Below are 18759 nucleotides of genomic sequence, written 5' to 3' on the forward strand. Positions count from 1 at the left end.
TTGATAAGAGGCAGGATCCCAGGCCAGTGTGTCCTGAAGAGCAGCTTTTAACGATGAGATCTGTAGAGACTGCTCATGAGCCACGTTCAGGGTGTTTGACAGCAGCTCAGATTGGGACTTGAGTTCCGCTGAGAGCTTTCGGATGTCTTCTCTGAGATTGGCAATAATCCTGTCTTTCCTAACGAGTTGGTTTTCATCTAGAGGGCTGGATGTAGCCATCTGCTTAGCAAACCAAGCTAGGTTGCTACAGGCAGTCTGACTGTGACCGAGTAAAGTGGCAAAAATCACTCTTCAATGGCGGTAAAAATGGTAAAAAATAAATAAAAGCCCCACAGAAAGTTATGTGGTGATAGAAAATGATTAAAAATGATTAAAAGCTTAAGTAAAGTAAGTAAAGGAAAGAAAAGCAGAGAGCATTAGGAATAGTGGAGTAGCGTAAGATGAGAGAGAGACTTAATACAAGAAGGAGGCTGAGAATTCTTCCAAATTAAGACACCAAACAGGCTGAGGGTGAAGCCTCTGTCTCGTGGCAAGAAAAACAGACTCATGGACTCATGGACAGAATCTGATCAAACGTAGCTACAGTAGGCTACCGCCTGTTGAAGACCAGAGTCTGCTGCTGGAGGACCAACAGTAACCTGTAGCCCACTGGGGACAAGGCGAGGGCAGGCTTCAAGGAAGAGGGCAACTGAGGCTGAGATTGGCTGTGGTCTGAGACGAGTGGGGAGGAACTGGATGAGACACAGGGTAACAAGCCACTAAAGCAAAGTGATGACCACCAGGATCAGAACAATGGGAGAGGTCAGTCAAAAATTGTAAAATGTCACACAGAATGGGCACTTTACTGTGCAGTAAAGTGCCCATTCCTCATTTTTCCAATTTTGAAGATAATCACACCAGAATGGTTTCAATTTGTAAAGTTTGTAAAATGAAGAATGGGCACAGAATGGGCACTTTACTGCACAGTAAAGTGCAGAAAAGCCCCAGGATGCTCTGGTGTTCTGTTGTTGTCATTTGTCTCTTGTCCTTATCTCCCTGTCTCTGTCTCTTTGTCTCTCTCTGCCCTTTCCAACCCAACCAGTAGAGGTAAATGACCGCCCGCCCTGAGTCTGGCTCTACCTGAGGGTTCTTCCCGTTGTAGGGGAGTTTTACCTCGCCACTGTTTTTTTTTTAGCATCAAATCACAACAAATTGATTTGATGACGCTTTACAGGTAGAGCAGGTAAAGCCTCGCTCTAAAAATTAGAGAAGTAAAAAACAAACTGGGACAAATGACAACAACAGAACACCAGAGCATGAATGTGAATATGAATATGAGTGTGTGAAGGCAAAATATGAAACAAGAAGACCAAACCCCAACTACATATATAACAGCTTATTTGACTTATTTTCCACCTCACCATCCAAATCTAAAATAGGGTCTCTGCAGTAGGGTTAATAATGAACACAATATTAACTTAAATATTTAAACAATATAAATACAAGTAACATATGGTACTAATAAACTCGTGCCATTTGTGCGCAACTGCGGGGGAGGGGGGGTTACAGTCAGACTGCACGGCCCGGTCGGGAATGTCTCACGGCCTGGTACCGGTCTGCAGACCGGTGGTTGGGGACTGCTGACGTAGATTATCAAACACGGTGCATTGTTTGGCTTTGAAATAAACTCCATGTGTGCCAGATGTTTCATTAAATTCGACGTGTTACCTCCCTTGCATGGCGTTGCTTTAAGTTATCTGTTGCATGTCGCAGAGTCTGCATCCTCCTTAGACATGAAATGTAGCCAAACCTTGGAGCGTTTTGCCTTTGGCATCTTTATTGATCCTCTCACTATTAGTTCTGATCAACAAGTGTGCGGAGTAGCGGCACTGACGTCACGTTCAACAACCGCAAATTGATGCCGGAACACCAGCGGCCGGCACCGAAATGAGGCACCGCGTTTCGGTACCCAACCCTACACTGCAGTATAGCTTAGTTGTTTGATATGTCAGGACATTATGGACAGTTGCATTTTGGAATCACCACACACTCAGTTCAGTTGTTTTCTTGGCTGTTGACTCAAAATTGAACCTTTGTTCACTGCTGACTTTGGACAATATGTCCTCATACCCTAAAATTACGCTTGAAGGTTCCATTGTTGCATTATAATAATGGCAACTGATTAACAGTGTTTGAGGTATGCAACTTCCACCAAAGAACAAGGTCAAATTCCAGTAAATGTTACACCAACAGAACAGTGAGAACATTAAAAGTCACACACGATTGAAAAACAGTTCACATTCAACGGAGCTGAGCTACAAAAACTCTTGTTTGCAAAATGGATTTGGTGTCCTCTGTCTTTGGATCCATTGCTCACTGGGTGAACATCCAGAGTCTGCTCTTCTTCACTGTGCTCTTCCTCCTCATAGCAGATTATGTCAAGACCCGTCGGCCCAGCAGCTTCCCTCCTGGACCCTGGGCATTGCCGTTTGTGGGGAACATATTTACTGTGGACTTCAACAGGACCCACGAGACTCTGACTCAGGTACAACATCACAGGCTAGATGTAAAGTTATGAAATTGTGTCACAGCTGTTGACTGTTGATTCATTGATGCGACACATGATTTTGTTAGTTAACCATCCAATCCCTCTTATATATGTTAACATAGATCTATCTTAGACGGATAATGCATCTTAGACCACCTCTTGATAATCTTTTTCTTTTTCCTGGCTGTACCATGTATACCTGAAGCTATCTGAAGCATATCTCAACAGGTGAGACTCATGCTGTTGCTCTTGTCTCAAACCTCTTTGCAGTTGGCAGAGACATATGGAGACGTGTACAGCCTGAGAATGGGACAGACATGGATGGTGGTGTTGAATGGTTTCCAGATCGTGAAGGAGGCTCTGGTAACGCAGGGAGACAGCCTGGCAGACCGTCCAATACTTCCTCTTCAGGTGGATATGTTCCGCAACCTGGGTGAGACAGGCTTATCATTTTGTAGCTGTTGCGGTTGTTTAACACTGAATATACAATCTATAGGAAAACTGAGGAGTGAATCTATGTTACACTGATCTGTCTCCTAATCAACATGACAGTTTGTGGCTGTTTTAATTTCTAACCCTCCTGTTACCCTCTTGCCTGGAAATACCTAACTAACATCACTTTTTGCTTAATATGTAACGACTTTTCCTAATTTAACGGGGACAAGTGGATAAACATAAAATGAACACGATGATGTGTTTGTCCTGGACACATTTTTTAGTCATCAGTGTTTCTTTGGAGTGTGTTTGACCACAGGCTGATTTAGCTGTTTAAAACATATAAGAAATATCATCATTTTACACACATTTGCTTTAGTTGTTTTGGATGACACTGAGGAACAAAAACATTGCATTTATAATCTTCCATAAACCTCCCTCTGCTTTAGGGCCCTCACCTAACAGAACCACACTGTAGTAGTGTGATAGTTAATATGACATTTGGGAGGGAGAATCATGATTCCCACAAGAACGTTAATGTATAAAGGGAGGTGAGTGGAGGAGGTTATGTTTTTTTTTTTTTTTTTTATGGCTATTTAGGTTGTCAAAAAGACACATCAGTTACTTGACACATAAACTTGGGTAATAATTATTATTACAATCATTTTCTGGGGGTTTAAATTGCTAGGTCAAACAGACCCCAGTTGATTAAATATATTAGTAAATGTGATGGTAGCAGGGGAATTTTCAATTTTCAAAACCTTCCAAGTAATCTTTATTGACTGTAGTGTTCTCACTCAGAGTGTAGCAACTCTGTTTCAACACCGAGTTAAACCGTGTCTAGTGAAAACATGAGTCGTAGTGGAGTTGACCGTTTACTCAGAAGTCTTCATTGACATTTGGTGAAAAGGCGTTGCCTGTACAATGTTTCTCAGCGGATGACTACGGATAGCTTCAGAACATGTTCTGCATGTCTGCCTCACTATCAGTCCAAGAAGAAAGAGATAATAAACAGGAAGTAACAAACACAGGTGACCTATCAGGAGGTGATGTCTACTGTCAAAATAAAATCCCCTCAATAGACATTTTTTAACCTTTTAACTACAACACATATAAATGAATTATTTTTCAAACACACATTACAGATGAGTAACAGAAATGCCTTGGAGGCAACACATTGATTTACTACTCAGTAGTGATTTAGAAGTTATTTTTCAATTTGTCTTAAAACAATAAATAATAAAACAAAATGAATGTTACATAACATAATATCCCCACAGTAAAGCACAACCTGTTCTGCATACACCCTTTTCAGAGGACATCATTTTGATCTCAACTTGCAAACTTTGTCAAGTTAAATTAAATGAAAGGATAAAAGATAAATTTATACTGTAAAAAATACTATACTATGTTTTCTGCTCGAACGCAACTGAATGATCAAAGCAACAGTCTATTGGCAGAGACAGAATACTGATCACTGGCCAATCATGAGACGCATCATTAAAGGTATAGGCCATCACAATAATATACATATATCAATCAAAATATAAGACAACATGGTACATGACAAAAAATAGTATAAAAAACAAGTTTAAAAAAATTGGCATGGAATCTTGGTGGTCTTAATCATTTTCTTGAAAAATACAGAGAACAAAGTTATCTAAACCAGAGCAGTAATGAACAGCATACACATCAATAAAGGTAAACCATTATGATTATGTCAAAAATGTACGCCCTGCTGACAGGCATTTCCATTGGTCTATTCAGTACTTTACATCAAGACAAGGTATCCCAAAATATATTGAGCCAATTACCATGGAATTTGGATGGCACATTCATAGTCCTTAGAAAATGAAGCTCGTTAACTCTGGTGACATCATGTCTTTTCCTGAGGCATCCCCCTCAGACAAATGTCGAGGCTGCTTACAGGATACCTCTAAATCTAATCAGTGGATTGCCATGATATTTGGTAAGTGCATTCACACTCTCCAAAGTAAGATTCCTGTTGATTCTGATGAAACTACAACCTTTCCTTTAGCACCATCCTGAGGCCAAGGTTTCTTGGTTTCTCATAATGTTTTGGGCAGACTGCCGTTAAATCTGGAGAGTGCACTCCCCAGACAATGAACCATTTCAACTTTGGTGAGCTCATAACTCTAGTGATGCCTTCGTGACACCCTCAGGCACAAATTTATGAAGCCCTTTCTCTCAATCCTACTCCCTCTTTCTTTGTAGATAAGATGTTAGGGCTAAAATGATCCTTTCCTTTACTCCCTTGTACACACTTATCCAACTTGTACATCAGTCTCCAACAGTGTTTCTCTCAAAAATTTCAGGCCAATTTCTAACATTCCATTTATCTCAAACATTTTGGAGAAATCTGTTGCCAAACAGCTCACTGTGTCTTGACTGCATGCAGTATTTTAGCTAAATTCCAGCCATGTTTTTGTCGGAAGCATTCCACTGAAACAGCTCTTCTCAGAGTCTCCATTGCCATAATGATGTCTTCTGATGTGGGTGAATGCTCTGTTTTAATGCTGTCCTGATAGGATATGTGTGGGAACATATAGGCCATATAGTGCGTGTTGCCATGGGAACACTAGAAGGGGACGGAACGGATATGTAACGGCTGACTAACTTGGTGAATAAAGACACACACTAAAGAGTACCGCTGTCTCGGCTGATTAAGTGTACTAGCCCAGGTACAACTTAATACAAGTGCCACTGGATTTTTGCACAGTTATTGGTACTGTAGATCACATAATCCTGATTGAAAGGCTTAGGCATTGGGTAGGTGTCTCTGGGAGCACCCTGGACTGCTTCTTCTCCTATGTTCCAATTTTGTGTGTCTCTTGGCCCCTACATGTCTGAAACTGTCAGTCTTTCTTGTGGTGTGCCCCATGGTTCAATCTTGGGTCCTAGATTATTTGCTTTGTATATGGCAACCTTAGGTCATATCATAGGCAAGTTTAAAAGTAATTCCTACCACGGTTACACTGACGACATTCAGCTGTATGTTTCCTTCAAGCCAGATAAAACTATGGCGTGAACATTATATCAAGCTTTTCAACTGTGTCAAGAGTAATGCTTTAACTGTTGATAATGTTGATTTAGCTGCAAATGTGGTTGTAAGGCCAGGTGAGGTGTCAGATGCTATTGAGAAGCTTGATAAGAACAAAGCATGTGGTACAGATGGTATCACTGCTGGGCATCTTAAGTACACCAGCTATAGGCTTTCTCCGCTGCTGGCCATGTGCTTCACTGGTCTTATGGTGCATGGTGTGCTCCCTGATTCTATCCTGTCTGTCTTGCTTGTTCCTGTCCTTAAAGAGAAGGCAGGCAAATTAAACAGCATGGACAGTTATAGGCCTTTGCCTTGGCCAGTACCCTGTCAAAGGTGCTGGAAAGCATCCTCCTAGCTAGGATGGAAATGTACATTTTAACAACTGATAATCAGTTTGGGTTCAAAATAAAACATAGTACTCATCTATACATTTATGTCTTAAAGGAGATCAGGGGCACCACCAGGGATTTTGGGCCCCTTGAAAAAAAAAATCTTATTGGGCCCTTGTATATAAATAAATTTGATGCTGTTTTATATAAAACTATGCATTTTAATGATATTTCTGACTATCATTCCCATATTTGTGAAAGGAACAGCATGACAGTTACTTGGTTACTGCTCACTGTCTCCCTTGTAGTCCCGCATGCAGGTCTAATTTATCTCCAAAACTGTACACTCACAAGTGGTGGCATTGGATTTGGGGTGATTTGGGGTCAAATATGAGGCTATATGGCCGTTGCAGTTTAATCTCTGATTGTATTGAGAGCAGTCACTCTGTATGCACCAGAAATTTTCTCCTCTGTTCCTACTGCAAAGCAGGGGGGTGAGAGTCCCAAACTACTGACCAAACATTCTATTTCAGTGATAGCTGAATTTGAACTATATTATATATACAAATACATATACATATGTATACAAAGTATACCACACAAATCCTTGTTTTAATCTGAGTTTGAATTGATATATGAATGAATTGATATGTACATATATATATATATATATATATATATATATAATGTATATATATATAAACATTGCCGGCTTGACCTGTGTTGGCGCTCTAGACAAAATTACTCCCTTGCGCCCTTCCATAATAATAACAATAATAATAACAACAACAACAATAATAATAATAATTATTATTATTATTATTATTATTATCATTATTATTATTATTATTATTATTATTATTATTATTATTATTATTATTATTATTATTATTGGTGTTGGTGTTGTTATTATTGTTACTGTTATTAATATTAATATTAATATTAATATAATTTAGCACCTGGGTTACAATACTAATTCACAAAGAGTACAGAAATAAAAATTACAGAAACCCTAAATGCCACTGTGTGTTTCATCTAGCCAATGACAGGCAGAATAATAAGAATCACTTCATTGTCATGGGTAACAACAAAGTGAGGTAATAATAACAATGCCCTCTTGTCCGGGAGGGGAACTGAACCCCTCGGCTCCTGCATAGCAGGTGGTAACACTATCTGTTCTGCCATCAGGGCTTGTTTATGTAGGTAGCAGTTGGGCGGATTCTCCATGCATGTTGATAACTTACGAAAAACAGCAAAGTCCGATCGGTTTAAAAAGCTAGCGCAGCTGCAGGAACAAACCATTTCATGCAGATGGGAGGCGATGTTTACTTCACGGTCAGTGGGGATTTTTAACTTTTAAATATATATATATATATATATATTTGATGCTGTTATATATATACACACACACACACACACACACACACACACACACACACACACACACACACACACATATATATATATATATATATATATATATATATATACTCTCTACATATACTCTATATATAAACTCAGATCTTTGGTATCACAACATGAGTTAGAGATGATTATTTACACCTTTTATCCTCCCGACTAGACTACTGTAATTACCTTTTTACCTGCCTCAGCGAGTCATCAGTGGGTCTTCAGATGATGCAACTGCAAGGCTGTTGACAAAGTCCAGATGAGTCACATCACACACATTTTATGTTTGTCCCTTTGGCTTCCTATCAATTTTGGATTTATTTTAAAATCCTTGTTTTCACATACAAAGCCCTGCACAGTCAGGCACCTGCCTGCTCCATCCTGATATCACTAGCAGGTCACTTAGGTCTTGTGACCAGGGCTTACTGGTTGTCCCTCACTCATGACTAGAAACAAAAGATGACTGTGCATTTGACGTTGTATGTGGAACACTCCTCCTTCAGAGACACAATCTACTGTCTCTGTTGAAGCTTTTAAAAAAAAAAAAAATCACTTATTCAAACAAGCTTTTTATTGCCTCATAAAGTGTCAGGTTTGTAATTTTATGTGTTTTGAGTTTTTATTTTACTCTTGTAAACAATCGGTGACATTTGCTCAGGTTGTAAGGTTGTATACAAAAAAAGTTATACTGACTTACTTACCTACTACTTGCATTCTCCTGACATGCACCAAGCCAGTGGTGCACCTCAATCAATGACCTGAAAACAAACCATAGCTACCAAAAAGCCAATTTATGCTGTTGCTGTGATGAATTAGGTTTACAAACAGAAAACAAGAGTATAAATGAGTGTGTTTTCCTTTCATAGAATGTAAACTGTCATAGGTCCCAAGCTGGGATTGAAATGTAAGAATAAAACATTTTATGCAGACTTTCCTCCATAACTTTGTTTCTGCCTCAATACAGCACCCACTAAGGGATGTGCATACATTACACTTATCCTATAAGCTTTTATGTACTTTTGACAAGTTTGTTCAATCCCTGTATGTTTCCCATCAGGTTTAGTTTTCAGTAATGGACATTTATGGAAGCAGCAAAGGCGCTTTTCACTTTCGACCCTCAGATACTTTGGAGCTGGCAGGAAATCCCTGGAACATGCCATTCTGGATGAATTTACATATTCTGGTAAAAACATCGCTGACCTGAAAGGTAAATAAAGGGGAATAACAGTGACACATTTAATAATTAACAGATACACCATTTACATAAAATTGTTTGTTTTACCTGTCCAGGCAAACCCTTTAACCCCAACTTAATCATCAGCAAAACTGTGTCCAACATCATCTGCTCCCTTGTTTTTGGTCATCGCTTTGAGTATGAGGATGAGTGGTTCATAGAACTCATTAAGCGATTTGACAGCGCTCTTCAGATTGAAGCTTCTATTTGGGCACAGGCAAGTAAAACACACTTTACTCAGCTCAAGATGACTGGACAGTGTTGACATTTGGAAATGTGCAAGATGCATGAGAGGTGATTTATAAATGGATAGACCAACACCACCGTTAGTCAGTGACTGTTGAGTTGGTTACCACAAATAAATGAGAAACTTTTTGATCCTTCTTTTCTGAAATTTCTCATCATTATGTTGTTAATACTCAACATTGCAGCTCTACAACTCCTTCCCTTTGCTGATGAGACGTTTGCCGGGACCACATCATACTGTCCAGCAGTTTTGGGGTGAACTGAGGGACATGATACGATCTGAGCTTATAGAACACAAAAAGGACTGGAACCCTGCAGAGCCGAGAGACTACATCGACTGCTATCTGACGGAGATTCAAACGGTGAGTGACAGCAGAAAGCCTCAGTTACTGTCTCAGTGTGAAATTTAAATTTTTTATGCAGCATGAGTGAAAATAAAGTTTTCAGGTAAGGATCAAGAGGTTTTTCACACTGATTTGAAAGGTAAATCCACAGTTACCATCAACAAAGCTGTTACTGCATTGGCTTGACTATATATTTGCCATAGTATTGACATACAACAATTTTTCCAGTGCGTTATGAAGATGTACATATTTGTATGTATCCCCAGAGAAAGGGAGATGCTGAGTCCACTTTCGATGAGGAGAACCTGGTGATGTGTACCTTGCATCTGTTTGTTGCTGGCTCCGAAACGACATCTACCACCCTGCGCTGGGCCTTCCTCTACATGGCAAAGTACCCCGAGATTCAGGGTGGGGAGACTGAAAAGGCCTGTTTGATGGCATGCATCGCAAACTTGTCTTTGTTAATTTAATTCTGAGTATGTAAAAACTAAACAGTTTTGCAGTGTTTAAATCCACATCTATCACATCCATTTAAATCTTGTTGATAGTTTTGGGCAGTCACCCTACAACCATGTCAGTCCAGCATCGTTGAACGATTGTTCAGAAATTCTTCAGCCTACGATCAGCACTGGGACAGGATAAAATCTCTTAGTTCTTAGTTCTCTGTGTTTAAAGTCTGTTTGGATTACTGAGGCATTGAGCACTAGCGACGGGCTGGCAAAACAAACTTCAACAGATCATGTAAAGTTTTTTTTTTTTTAATTTAAAAACAACAACAACAACAACTTGAATGCTGCAAATCAAAAGTTAATCCAACAAGACACGGTTCATACAGTCCCAGAAAGTTGCTCTACAAGTCTGTTATGTACCCTGAAGCCTTCTTGATGAAACATGTCTTATCTGTTCTTGTTCTGTTTGATAGAAAAGGTCCAGGCAGAGATAGACAGAGTGATTGGACAGTCCAGACAGCCATCCATGATGGACCGTGCTAATCTTCCTTATACTGACGCTGTCATCCATGAGATCCAGAGGATTGGCAACGTAGTTCCTCTCAGCCTGCGTCATAGCACCACCAGGAACATCCAGCTGGGAGACTACACCATCCCAAAGGTCACTACTCAGGCAGTGTTCTATAGACATATGCATGATTAAGGATTAGTATACCACACTTCATATACCATTTTGTATTTGAATCAGTGTTGATTGCAATCTGATCATCAGGGTGTTGTAATAATTCCCAATCTGACCTCGGTGCTGTTCGACAAGAGGGAGTGGGAGACACCATACACCTTTAACCCAGGACGCTTTCTAAATGAGGAGGGCAAGTTTGTGAAGCGAGCTGCTTTCATCCCTTTCTCTGCTGGTGAGGAGCAACAAAATGATTCACTCATTCATTCACTGTATTTATTGTTCATGTGTAAGGTATTGCAGTTGGCACAGCAGTGATGCCAGCGGTTTGCCAGCTTTTGTCATCACAGCACTTGCCATAACAACCATTTCTACATCCTGTAAACACCTGATGAGAATTACAATCACAGTTTAATCACTGATCAGTGTGATAGTGTGAAAGAACCATTTGATTTATTTCTCATTTCAACAAGAGAGAATGTTTTTCTTTCACAGGTAAACGAGTGTGTCTGGGGGAGAACCTGGCCAGGATGGAGATTTTCCTCTTCTTCACCTCCTTCATGCAGTGGTTCACCTTCTCCATGCCTGCTGGCATGAAGCCTGTACTTGACTACTGCTTTGGGGTCACTCTGGCACCAACTCCCTATGAAATCTGTGCCACCCTGCGTCGAGAGTAGTGGAAAAGGAATCCACGAAGCAACGACCATACACATTTTTGGGGGGTTTTAGAGAACTTTTCCATGGTTCTATCATCATGTTTAGGGTTAAACTGATAAAGTGGGCTGGTGTTGGCTTTGTAATGTGAGATCAGATATTAGTCATGTGGTCAATTGCTCACCACAGCTATAAGAAATTGACTCATATTTGTAATTTCTTTTTGCACATTTAATCTTTTGTCTGTTTTCTCAGTAATTATTTTGTAAATATTTTTTTCATGTAACAGCAGTAATGCATCCCAGAGTTCACCTACTATAAAACAGGTATCATCTCCCTGCCTTAAAGAAATCAGAAGAAATCAGTCTGTGTCAGACTGATTTCTAAATGGGTATTGGATGGTGTGGAATATTTCCTGAACTACCAAAAAAAAAAAAAAAAAAAAAAAAAAAAAAAAACTAATATGACAAATATGTTATAAATGAATTAGAATAAATGTTGGATGAATGCATGAACGAATGAAGGAAGTTAAGAAATTATTGCTAACAGAATGAGTGAATGAATGAATTTGGGGGTCAACGAAACAAACACATGAAAATGCAATGAGGGGGAAACTATTGTCTAAAGCCAGCTGAAAATGGGGAATAACATGGGATGTAATTTTTTACATGAACTCTTACTTAAATGGGTTTTGCCTGCTGGTTATGTGGTGGTGAATGATGGCTGATGGTGGAGCAGGTTTTCAGAGGAGCGCCAAGCTTGGAGGGGCAGACTCAGTGGATTTCAGGTTTCTGAGGTGACAGAGGAAAACCACTGCAGGTCTTTTGAGGTGTTAGTTCAGATGTGCAACTTGGGGAATGAAATGCTGGATAGGCCACAGGGTAACATTCAATTTCACACTTCAAACTCTGATGCTAGAGCTATACTACTCTTACAAAGACCAAAAAAACGAAAAAAGAAAACTATGAAAACAAGTGCAAAACTCTTTTCAATTCACAAGAATAACTACAAATCATACAAATACAGAATAAAACCAATACTTGATTTGCTATATGATTAGTATTCAAAAATAACTAAATACAAGCAGTGCAATAATGGTACATCTCTGTCTCAGAACAAAACTGTCACTGGATGGCAATGTGGTACCATGTAAAATGTCAGATTTTTAAATCAGATTTCATTTTCCCTACAATATCTGAATATCCCATTGTAAAAGAGTTCGTTCTGGATGAGGTCTCGGTGTACAGAGGTGACAAGAATTTCAATTGAAAAAAAAAAAAAAAAAAAAAACAACTTTTATTTTCTTCTTGCAAGATATAATAAAAAAAAAAATATGTCAAATAATGCCTCAAAAAGGTAAGCTCAAAAATGGAAAAAGGCAAATCAACAAACTTACATGGCATGCTTAATCTCAAGCAAACAGGAGCATTGTGCCTCACACCATCTTCATTCTCCTCTCACTTCTTCTTCTTCTTGTTTAATGGCGGTTGGCATCTGTCTTTTGGTGCATTATTGCCTCCTCTGGTTCTGGAGTGGCTCAAAAAAAAAAAAAAAAAGGTGACGCTGCTGATTCCCGGTAAAGATTAAAACAACAACAACAACAAAAACCTAGATCCTGTTGTAGAGTTTCCCTTAGATACTGCACCAGTATCTTTCCCTGTGTTCTAACCCCAGTGTTGGGCAAGCTACTTGTAAAATGTGTTGAGCTAAGCTACCAGTTACTGTACATTAAATGAAGCTTCACTACACTGAAGCTCCCCACCAGAGAAATGTAGCAAGCTAAACTACAATACAATGACAACATGGTGCTTAACTACATCAAAGCTACTTAAAAAAAAAAAAAAAAAAAAAAAAAAACATTCAATGAACTTCATTTCAAGTCATTGCTCTTAGTGATCAATGAAACTGTCCAGTTCAATAGTTGATGAAACTGTGCTCTCTCTGCTTTTACTGCTACAAACCATGGCAACAAAAACACACAACATGCCTCACATAATATCAAAAAGCAAGTGGTGTGGATATACTAATGTGGGGGAAGTGTGTATATATGTTAGTGTGTGTGTGTGTGTGCGTGTGTGTGTCTGTATGTATGTGTGCACACCTGCGTTTGCATATCTGCTAAAATTAGAGCCCATTTGGAGGACAAAGTGTAAATGACCTTAAAACTCAATAAGTTGGTTCAAACCACAGGAGCAAAAGAAGAAACCTGCTCCCAACAGTAACAGCTTGGCAAAAAATGACATATGATGTGTGTGTGTGTGTGTGTGTGTGTGTGTGAGAGAGAGAGAGAGAGAGAGAGGTCTGTGATGTCTTACAACATCGTCATCTTCCTCCTCCTCTGTCATCTTCATCACCTGGGTGCTTGTTTCCTGCTGCAGCAGACAGTTAGCACAAGTATGTGACGTCACAAAGAAGATCATCTGTCGGCGACACGCGCAGGTCCGGACAGGTATGTAACGTCACAAACAAGACCGTGGCTCTGTCCCAATTCAAAGGTTGTACGCTACCTAGGTCGTATTTGTAGGCTACTTACGCCACGGCGGCGCGACAAGTGCTATCCCAATTCAATTTTACCGCACGGGGTCCTGCAAATGCAGCTGACAGATCCAGCCTATTTTTGACTAATTTGCAGGATACACCTCCACAATGCTTCGCGGCCGATGGGGGAGGACAGAAGATGGCGGAATGAGCGGTAGCGTTCTTGCAGGCTCTGATAAAAATTAGTTTCAAACCATCCTAGTGTTACAATTGGCCATATAGTTTAATGTTTCTTGCATTATCCAATGTATTACATAGTTCAGGGCAGCTTGGCTGCTAAGCAGAGGATAGACACAGCAGGAGCCAGATGTACTTTCTCTATCTTGTTAGTTAGGTCTGTTGCATTAGATACACGCCCAGTCAACATTCACACACATAGCATAGCACATTCGAGAAACAAGGCATGGACAGTGGTTGGCCTGTCCATGTCCGGGTAACTGGCCAATTATTCTCGGTTGCGTTTAAGTCCAACCTATGTACGGGGCAGGCCCAAGCCCAAGAACATAAATGTGTATCATTTCCTGATATCGGAGTCTTTTCTGACTGAGATCCTGCGGGAGCTCTGTCCCACTGAGACCAGCGCTGCCTTGCTTTATATGTGACCATAATAAATATTTCATCAGAAAATTGAAGACTGAGTCCGGTCTGTTCTTGGGCTTTCAACAAAAGAATCGGGAGCTAACACTAGAACAGTCATCTTTGCCAAAAAAAAAAAAAAACTAACCAACTGCACAGAGAACTCACCAAACCCACGAAAGTTTGTTTTTTTTGAGTTAGAATTGTCCTCTGCCTTTGAATGAGAGTGAGATGGCCAATGCAAGAAAAACGGCTAACGCTACAGGGCTAACAGACCATGATTACAACCTGGCGGCCCTGCAGGAGGCATGTGATGAAGAAGAAATTGAGGAGATTGAGGTGATGGAGGAAGAAAACGTGAAAATGCTTCATGATCCCACACCACTGCCCAGCCCAAATCCCAAAAAAGTGAAATCAAAGACCAAAGACAAAAGCAAGCAGTCAGGTGAGATTTCTAATGAAACCATCTTCAACGCAATTCAAGCCCTGATTAAGAGATTCGATGAGCAAGATGACAGGCTCAAAAATTTGAAAGTCGGATGGAAGCCACTATGCGATTGTGATGAGTAGATTCTCATCCCCAGTCTCTAGTTTAGCCACACCCTGCAATCAATGATTGTCTGCAGGTGAGCCCAATCACTCCGAGCTCTCAAAGGTGGCTGTGAGCAGCCAGCAGCAGGGTTTGCCTCACTGACTCCACACTTGAGGGACACAGATTCCAACTGAGGTACACATTTGTGTGGCTTGTGTGATTGTGTTGTTGGGGGCTTGCCTCAATGCGTGCATCATTTATGCAGGTGGTTGCAGGAATGGGAGCTGCTTGAAAAGCATAGGTGTGTGCCAGATCCCCCTTGGATAAATGGTTTGGTCATAAAACTTGCAGGCCCCAGGTATGTTTAAGCTATTTTTGTTATGTTTTGTTTAATACTTTTACATTTGATATTTTAACTATTGCAATTGTGTTTATTGGAACAGGGAAAGGATGCCGGCCATGATTTAGTTGTTGCTGTTTCAAAGGAGCGCTGGCCACTGCTGTTTTTGCCCCTCCACAGATTTTTGTGTATGGTTACTGTGTTTATTGTGGATTAATTTTTGATATTTGCTTCTGTCAATTTATTGGTTTTGTTGTTGTTGTTTTTGTTTTATAAAAAACCAACTTTGTGGGGTTTTGTTAGTATCAGTACAGGGGGGCTGTCGTATGCTTGCAGGTAGTGGGTCACTGGGTGGAGGGTCTCTGTCTCCTTTTGGGGTTTTTTTGGGTCTTATTTGCATGTTTGAGTGCTGTGTATGTTAATTCTTGTGTTCTTTTGCTTTGCAGTGAGTGTGTGATCTCCTTCCCTCGCCCGTACCTGGTGGTGGTGGTGACTCCTCCTCTCCCTCACTCCCCACTCCTGTAGGCTCCTTGTTAATTCCCCCCTTCCTGTACTGGTACTCCTTTACCTGTAGCTTTACCTTTTTAGCACAGTATAAATATATACATATATTTTTGATAATAAATTGTATATTTTTAAATAGGTTTAGTCTTGTGAATTCTTGAAATTTAAAAGTAGACTGGTACATAAATAAAATTAAGGGTCAAAACTGGAAACTCACGTCTCTGCTTCCCTTTTTTTTCTCTGTACTATAAGAACCTGTGAAAGAGGGTATTCTCTAGGTGAAAGTCCTAGAGTGGCGTTGTCACCTTTGTCGTCAGGGCTTACAGTTGCCCTTGTCACACAAGCAGTGAGAGAAAACAAAGAAGAAATAAGCAAAATGAAAGAAGAAATAGTGCTGCTGAAAAAAGGAACATGCCTAGAATTATTAAGCATGTTTTAGACCGTCTTAATGTTTATATCATGACGTTTTCATGCCTATAATTACCACCATAGATTTGGTTTAGCTTTTAACTATATCCGAACAACGCCTGTAAATGCAAGTTTAGTTTGATGAGTTAGATAGGCATTTTGCATGATGTTTCCATAGCAACCATCAGTGCATCAGGTACATTACAATGTAGCCATGTGTACAATTACTTTAATTGGGGTAGTCTGTTGCAATTTGTGAGGTGTAGCAATTATCTTAATTTTCTGCATCTTCACGAAGATAAAATAAAATACATAAAACTACAGAATCAATGTTGTCCATCTTGAGAACGTTGAAGCTGCTTATCGTTTTGTTTCATACACAGGTGTTCACTGACACACCTCCGAAACCTACTTCGGCATTTTACGCTGCATCACTCGAATGCACTTCGGGAAGCCTCGATAATAATGGCGTAGGAATCCTCCGCAGGCTACATTGTCCCAATTCACTAAACTTTTAGTTCTGGTAAACTTGATATCGGCGCCTACGTTGGACGCCTCCTACATGGGCACCGTAGGCTGCGACCTAGTAGTCATCTAGCCCATAGATATCTATGATTAGCCCTTCGATTGAGACAGACCCCATGTGGATACATGACAGAAAATGACACTGAATCCACATTTTTGCCAAGATTTGGGCTTTTAAAGGCAGTGGTCTTAAACTTTTGATCAGCTGATGAACAGCCTATTTCAGTTTAAGGGTTGTTTGCAATAAATTGCTTACTCATTTTTTTCTCACTCCCATTTCTTCTTTTTGCATTTTGAAGCTCTACTTAGAACCTTAAGATCCAACAGTGCAAAATGTAAATTCTTGCAATTTCTCAACTGGTCTTAAGATTTGATCAGGAGTGTACTTTGTAGAAGTGATGCTGAGTCAGAGCATATCACTGTTTTTATCTGAGATAAAAGCGTTACCAATATAGCCACCATTTCCACTGTGTATACCCCCAACCCGTCAGTTGTTCTTCTGTTTATCCCTATACCTCTGGTTGGGACAGCTACCCCAAACCCTGTCACTCCTGTCTCAGGCTTTTTTGCACCATCTGTATAGATCTGAATAAAACCACTGTACTCTTCTGTTATCCGGGAACTGAATGCACTCACTAAATCTACTGTCCTTCGTTTTCCCTTCCCAATCTCGAGGAGGAACCAGTCTACTGTAGGGCATTGAAGTTTCCATGGCGCTATTGCTGGAAATGGGACTGCTTGACTGACTTTATATTTATCTGCAGAAAGTTCTTTTGCTATTTTGTTCCCCGACTTAGCAAAATGGTCAGTGGGACTCTATTTCCCCATACATCCAGCAGTGTTTGTTTTACTGGATGATCATTCGCCTGTCCTTGCAAGTTTATCCAATAATTCATTATCAGCTGCTTTCTTTTCCAATGGCATTTCTCCTGTCTGCACCTGCAGAGCTGACACAGATGTTGATTTAAATGCTTCACAGCAAACCCTTAAAGACTGTGCCTGTAATACATCAAGTTTTTTTAGATGGCTTCTTGCTGCTGAGCCATATGCTACACTACCATAATCTAGTGCTGATCTTATCAATGCTGTATACATTCTTTTTAATGAAAAACAGCTCGCTCCCCATGCTTGCCCTGCTAAGAATTGCATCACATTGATTACTTTTTTACTCTTTTCTTCTATTCTTTTGACATGGTCTCCCCATGTTAGCCCCGGGTCAAATACAACCCCTAAGTATTTAAGAGTTCCAGTTCTTTCCAGTTCTTCCCTGTACATACTTAACTTAATTTCATGACACGTTCTTTTCCTAGTGAAGGACATTATTTTTGTTTTTTCTGGGGAGAACTTGTAACCGCAGTTGAAGCCCCATTCTGTCACTTTATCTATTGCTCTTTGCATTTTCCCTACAATATGCCCAATGTTCTTCCCCCTTTTCCATAGGGCCCCGTCATCTGCAAAGAGCGTTCTTCCTATATCTGTTGGGATATTTGAGAACATATCATTTATACTTATTGTGAATAATAGAGGACTTATCACACTGCCCTGAGGCGTACCATTTCCCACAATATACTGGCTTGATACATCTGCACCAATCCTCACTTCTATTTTCCTACCAAAAAGAAAGTCTCTAACCCAGTTAAAAACGTTCCCAGTTATACCCATTTTAGCCAGCTTGATCAGTAGCCCCTCTTTCCACATCATATCATATGCCTTTTCAATATCAAAGAATACTGCAATTACAGATTCTTTGTTTACTTGCGCTTTCCTTATTTTTGTCTCAAGCTGTATTACTGCATCCATTGTGTTTCTCCCCTTCTAAAAGCCATTGTGGCAATTTGCTATTTTCCCAGACTTCTTTAGATGGTAGGACAGTCTATCAGTTATCATTCTCTCCATTATTTTACACAGATTTGATGTCAAGGCTATAGGCCTGTAGCTTGTTGGTTTTGACGGATCCTTGCCCGG

The 18759-nt window shown here is 40.0% G+C and overlaps 1 protein-coding gene and 1 long non-coding RNA gene across 2 annotated transcripts; both read left to right on the top strand.

Moving 5' to 3' along the window:
- Window positions 1-2317: 2317 nt before the first annotated feature.
- Window positions 2318-11394, top strand: LOC115357934 (cytochrome P450 2J2-like). Its single transcript, XM_030049694.1, has 9 exons — window positions 2318-2524; window positions 2798-2960; window positions 8823-8972; window positions 9056-9216; window positions 9431-9607; window positions 9856-9997; window positions 10512-10699; window positions 10811-10952; window positions 11213-11394. Exons 1-9 carry the CDS (start codon window positions 2318-2320, stop codon window positions 11392-11394), a joined length of 1512 nt encoding a protein of 503 aa, XP_029905554.1.
- Window positions 11395-15139: 3745 nt separating this feature from the next.
- Window positions 15140-16054, top strand: LOC115357641 (uncharacterized). Its single transcript, XR_003928127.1, has 3 exons — window positions 15140-15212; window positions 15283-15375; window positions 15461-16054. It is a non-coding gene; the product is annotated as an uncharacterized LOC115357641 (long non-coding RNA).
- Window positions 16055-18759: the final 2705 nt, after the last annotated feature.

This window comes from Myripristis murdjan, chromosome 4, assembly GCF_902150065.1.
Source record: "Myripristis murdjan chromosome 4, fMyrMur1.1, whole genome shotgun sequence".
Classification (NCBI taxonomy): Eukaryota; Metazoa; Chordata; class Actinopteri; order Holocentriformes; family Holocentridae; genus Myripristis; species Myripristis murdjan.

What these genes read in the sequence shown, in the direction of transcription:
- LOC115357934 (XM_030049694.1), top strand. Translation starts at nt 2,318, where the DNA reads ATGGATTTGGTGTCCTCTGTCTTTGGATCCATTGCTCACTGGGTGAAC. An exon ending in GGATATGTTCCGCAACCTGG is followed by an intron (nt 2,961 to 8,822) that starts GTGAGACAGGCT and finishes GTTTCCCATCAG; the next exon opens with GTTTAGTTTTCAGTAATGGA. An exon ending in AAACATCGCTGACCTGAAAG is followed by an intron (nt 8,973 to 9,055) that starts GTAAATAAAGGG and finishes TTACCTGTCCAG; the next exon opens with GCAAACCCTTTAACCCCAAC.